Source organism: Pholcus phalangioides, unplaced genomic scaffold (genome assembly GCF_987345545.1).
Source record: "Pholcus phalangioides strain wild (caught in Gottingen) unplaced genomic scaffold, Ppha-v1.0 ptg000001l_1, whole genome shotgun sequence".
Classification (NCBI taxonomy): domain Eukaryota; kingdom Metazoa; phylum Arthropoda; class Arachnida; order Araneae; family Pholcidae; genus Pholcus; species Pholcus phalangioides.
In genome coordinates, this window is record NW_028301594.1 from 11,311,607 (window position 1) to 11,317,670 (window position 6,064).

At 38.5% G+C, this 6,064-nt stretch overlaps 1 protein-coding gene across 1 annotated transcript; it reads left to right on the forward strand.

The window, feature by feature from the left end:
* The first annotated feature begins 1,289 nt into the window (after positions 1–1,289).
* On the forward strand, positions 1,290–2,342 carry LOC149089877 (F-box/LRR-repeat protein 6-like). Its single transcript, XM_089234908.1, has one exon. It carries the CDS (start codon positions 1,290–1,292, stop codon positions 2,340–2,342), a length of 1,053 nt encoding a protein of 350 aa, XP_089091034.1.
* Positions 2,343–6,064: the final 3,722 nt, after the last annotated feature.

Below are 6,064 nucleotides of genomic sequence, written 5' to 3' on the forward strand. Positions count from 1 at the left end.
TTTGTTCTGGAGTGTAAACACACTACTACAACCACTATTAAACCGTACGTGCAGAGGCACATTTGTGGTTTTTCCCCCGCCTGTGGGCGCTGCACGAATTTTGTCGCCCTTCTCCCATTCTAATCGGTCTAATTTTATTGACGAATTTCCTTTCCTCGAATTCAGCCCCCCCCCTCTCCCCCTGCAAGTACAACTGTGCCTCTAAGTCACTCGCCCGCTTAACACTCTGCAAGTTACTCTTTTAGTTCATTCACATGTTTGCACGATTTGGTCACACAAATGCTTGCATACTATTTCGGTTACTCATATTCTTGTACCCTGTTTTGGTCATCCACATGCTTTCACGCTGTTTTGGTCACTCATATGCTTGCACACGCCCTAGGTCACTCTTTTGGTAGCTCATTGACATGGTTTCTCTGTTTATGGGGCACTCATTTGATCATTTTCACGTTTACACGCGCTTTAGATCACTCTTCTGGTCATTCACATGCTTGCTCACGCTCCAAGTAACTCTTTTGCTCATTCACATGCTCACTCACGTGAGTGAAAACTCTCCAGATCACTTTTTTTTGGTCACTCACTGACGTATTCTCAAGATGTCTGGGCGCGCACACACACACACACACACAGAGGCGGATTGTACAAATTTTACAGCCCTTCTCCCACTCATTAGTGAAATTTGCCGTCCCTTTGAACTTGCCACCCTGGGCTATAATATTCCCGGTATAAGCCTCTCCTGTTAATACACCACCACGTACATGCACCTAGTACACATTCCTCTGCTGAATGTCTAACGAACATGCCGGAATGTGTGTTCTGAGTGTATGTGTGTAGCTTTAACGCAGGGGTGCGAGATTCAATTCGACTTAGGTCATTTGCTTTAAAATTACCTCTCAGACAATTATTAAAAAAAATCAATAGTTAAAAAATCTTTTAACTAATAATAGAATATGTTAATTAGCAATTAAAACATTAGCACTGAATAATCAGACACAACATTTTATGCGCACTCAGACTGTTAGGTACACAGTCCACACACTTACACTTCCGGCACAATTCACTAGGTTGTATATAAATTGCCCATGACGATAGACCTGAGTTGTGCTCGGTTTGATAGAAAGAAAGACTCAAATGTTGATGATGGTCTACGTATTCATATTGTTTTGCGGTTCATTTTCTAGCAATTCGTTACAAAGGCATTGCCCATTCCGAAAATATGAATCGGATGATGCAGTTCTAAAAAAGCATCATTACCAGTCAAGTAGGTGTTCGTCGCCTGATTTTCGGTAATGGCGTCTGTGGGTTTTGACAATCTTCCGAATGAAATCCTCTCTGATATATTCTCGTATTACGCGAGGTCAAATGACCATAAGAAGTTGATGGACAACGTTGCGAACGTTTGCAAGAGATGGAGAGAAATAGCGTTAACGCCTGCAGTGTGGAGTCGCGTAAAAGTATGCGAAGAGACGAGGACCTCTATCAACGATCTGTTAGGGTTCGCCGAAAAAGGCTGGTTGTCGGAAACTCGGAATCTGAAGGTGAGAGATGATTGTCTTGCCCTCGGGAAAGACGAGTTCGCGGACATCATCGGCAAATGCCAGCGTTTGGTGAAATTAGACGTCTGGGGTTTCGAACTGAGTATAAATTCGACAGACATTGCTGAAAACTGTCCGCTGCTGGAAGTGTTGAGCCTGAGCAACCGTTGCGTTACGTTGAGCTACGAATGCAAATTCAACATAAAAAAGTTCAAGGATGGTTGTCCGCGGCTGAGGTCATTGTTCTTGAAAAACATCGTTTTGGAAACTGACGACTCGGGCCAAGACAATGGTTTCGAGATGCTGGAATACTTCAACTATTATTGGGGATATCTGACCTCCGAAGAACTCTACCAGGTTGCCGGCAAATCACCCAAGTTGCGCCATCTCGTTATAGTAGCCACATCAATAAACGGTCTCGAAAGATTATCTTCTGAATTCCTGGAGGAGCTTGACATCATCTCCGCACATCTCCTGGTACCTAGCGATGGCCTCGCCAAGGCTTTCCGCAAGTGGAGACACACCTTGCGTACCTTGAAGATAATTCTCAATAAGGATACCGACTATTATTATGGCGATGCTCTGAGGCAATTGGTGGACGACCGCTCGGATTCTCCGATAACATCCGTCGAACTTAGACGCGGGACGCTCAATTTGAGCGATTTGACGTATTTCATCAGGTACGCTGGGAATCTCAAGCACCTCCACGTCGCTTGCATCGATGGATTGCCGGGAGAATTTCGAAAAGACTACACTTCATATAACTTGATGTATCTTCGCAAACTTCTGGTGAGCTTTAAAAGCTGATATGTTTGAGTTGAAAGTTTTCAGGTACATATAAGTCGCCGTAACGGAATGACTTCTAATATCCATTTTTTTGTCTTTAAAATATTTTCGTTTATTTCATTTGTTAAAAAAAGAGAGAGACATTTTTCCTCTCACTGAAGATTCCGTTTCTTTGAGTCATTTTGTCTAGTTCAGTTAATGTCAAATATCATCAAAGCATGTTCTGAACATAGAAGTCATTCGACGAGTGTGTGTATGTAGTCCCCTATAACCATGTCACTCCTAAGTGAGAACATTGTAAACACTAATTTATATACAGAACAAGTATTGAAATGATGTAACACAACGATCGCGAGATCCGGTCATCACAATTGAAATAAACTTATCTTTTATACGTTGTTCTGTCAGTTGACTTACGTAGTTTCCGGTAATTATCATATTGAATTACAGTAGAATCTCGGCAATTCGGCACATATCAGAACAGGAGTATTTCGGATAAATGGAAGGTCATCAAAAAACAATGAATTTAAATTATGCAAACTTTTTTTTTATGAACAGAACACCGTATAACGTCAAAAATGAACTGAACTTTAAATATGAATTAGGTTGAATTTTTTTTTTTGATAAGTTCCCTTTAGTTATACTAATAATTTCAATGATACCGTAAAACGCATCACCATGATTGTGGTGTGAATTAATTGAGGAGCTTATTTTCAAAAGGGAACATTTCTACAATTACTAAATTTACAGAGTAGAAGTAAAAAGATCTTTTTTCTCTTCGGAATAGACTACTTTACGAAATTGGAAAATAGCGCAACAGGTTGCATACGGGAGTGATATAAAAATATTCAAATATTACGTTTCTTGATCAATGTTTAAGGGAGTTATCTAGATTTAAATTTTCGAAATGTTCCGTTTTGAAAGAAAATTAGTGGAAATGTTACCTCTTGTGATAAAAATCGGAGCTGGTCAAGTCCAAAAAATTGGAAATTTCTACGGCACCCGTTAATTCTAGAGGGATCAACCTAGCCAAGGAAGGTACCTCACAAGTAACATAACAAACACGATTATTCTACAGTAGAACCTCCCATAACGGACACCTCCTGTTAGCGGACACCTCCATTAACGGAAATATTTTTTTAAAATTACGTTGACGGGACTCATAAATATTATCAAGTATTTATATTACTTCATGTATGTCACTACCTATTAATGGACACCTCTTCGTTTAGCGGACAAAATTTTCGGTCCCATAGTTGTTCGTAACCTAGAGTAATCTCCGTAGTCTAGTTTCACTGTAGAATGTGACTTTGAAAGCGCTTCTGAAAAAAAAATCCCTCAACGCCAATAGGACAACCACACTGTTATGCTCCCTTTTGATGAAAAGTGCGGAAGTGAACGAACACGGTAGATATATTCCCTTTTGGTATAGAAACGACCACTTTACATTGTAATTTCTATCAAAAATATTCCTGTTCGAATATAAATCATACTCCATAATCCGACACAGCTTATCCCACAGCTTCACAAACCATTGAAAAATGCATTCCAGAGAAAAAAAAAAGTGGAAAAATGTCGCTTTTTTGAACATAAGTTCGTCAGAGTTCGATTCGAACACTATTCCAAGAATTATAAAATAACTCGGAGAATGGTGGCTTCCAATTACGTCATAAATGATCTAAAACCAGATAAACCGGGATATAAATACGAAGGATAAGGAAAAAGGAACTGCGCCAAATGACACGATCCAAGAGAAGAATTATTTCCCCCTTATATTTCTGTTTTTAGGGGCGTTTATCGTTTTCCAAATCACCCAGATATATATATATAGCAACATTTCTAAGGAAAACCCTCCGTTTGGAGCGATCGAGTAGAAAAGCGTGGGATGTGCTATTAAATCTCAACAAAAACTCAATTTACAGTAAAGCTTTTCCTCCCGAGTTCGTGGGTATTTCGGTCATTTTAGAAAGTGATTGGCTTGTATCTTAAAAATGGAAGGTCTCTTTTTTTTTTCCAATTGATGTTTTATGTCTGGTTCGAAGAGGGTCTCTTCTGATGGGAGGAATTCAACAAACCATATGGCGTACGTGCTCAACCCATGGCCAGCTGGCCAAATGTGGCCCTTGGAGCCATCGGATGTTGTCCGCGACCTCTAATGTGATTTTATAAAAATTCTGAACTAAGCAGTACATTTACAGATCACTTAAGTGATCAGCGGCATATTTACAGGTGACTTAAGTGACCCTCGACACAGTTCCAGGTCAGGCGTGTGGCCCGCCACAGCTTCACTGATCACTTACGTGACCCGTGGCACATTTACAGATCACTTAAGTGACCTGTGGCACAGTTCCAGAGCACTTAAGCACCCCGCAGAGCAGTTCCACATCAACGAGTGACCTGCGGCAAATTTAGAGATCACCTAGGTGACCCGCGGCACATTTATAGATGACTTGAGGGGACCTTGGCACATTTACAGATGACTTGAGTGGCCCTTGGCACAGTTCCAGAGCATTTAAGCGACCCACGGGGCAGTTCCACATCAACAAAGTGACCCACGACAAATTTCCAGATCATTTAAATGACCTTTGGCACAGTTCCAGGCCACTTAGGTGGCCCAAGGCACATTTACAGATCACTTAAATGACCTGTCAAGGAACCCGGAGCCAAAACAGTTTTTGAGACCTATGATTTCATTTAGGCTACATATTTCGAGAGGCCGAATTTGGCATCCAAAGGTATACATAATTTACATTTGATAAAAAAAACATGTTAATGAAAGAAATAATTTTAGAAAATTAAAAAATAATAATTTGCTAATTGATGAAAGTCTATTTAATGAAAAAAATAGTTACGTAATTACTGAAAGAAATAACTGCATAATTATAGTTTAGAAATAACTTCTGAATTATTGAGAGTGGTTTCTGAATTGTAAAGAGCAATTTTCAGAATTGTTCAAAGCAAGTTTTAGAATTATTAACAGTGATTTCAGAATTGTTAAAAATTCATGAAAAAATTAAGAATTTTTGGAAGAAATTATTTGATAATTAATGGAAGTTTTTAAAATAAAAGAGGAAATTACTTCAGAAATATCGGGAAATTTCAGATTTAATAAAAGAAGTAATTAATTGAAAAGAATTAATTAATGATTTAATTAATTAATCAATGAAAGGAAGTTATTTTTAAAAATAAATAAAAATTCAAATTTAACGAAAGGAAAAAATTCAGGGTAAAGGAAAGCGTTTAATAATTTGGGGAAATGTTTAATAACCGAGAATACCGCGGTACGACTTGGTGTCCTCTTGCTGGCTTTTTGGAAAATTTCATTTGTCCCGCAATGTCTAAAAAGTTGACGACTCTGGTAATAAAGGAAGGCTTTGAAAGAACTTGTAGATTTTTCGGTCAAAACTATTGAAATACATTTTACTATGAAAATTGTCTTTGTTTACTTGCAAATCTCGCAAGTTTTTGCAATAAAGAAGCGATAAACCATTATGCGAAATCCCTACAGATATTCGAAAATTTACAGCACATTATTAACACCTGAAAATTAATGGTTTTCTCAAATGCATAATCTCAAACCTATTGGTAAAATACTCTTTTTCCTCATACCTTGATATTGCCTTAAAGCACATCAGTTTCATATTGATTGACTCTGTGAACATGTGAGAACTTCTAGAAGATGTTTGAATTATTTCCTGAAACGATTGGAGATAAACGAGAGATCTCATTGAGACTACGTTTGA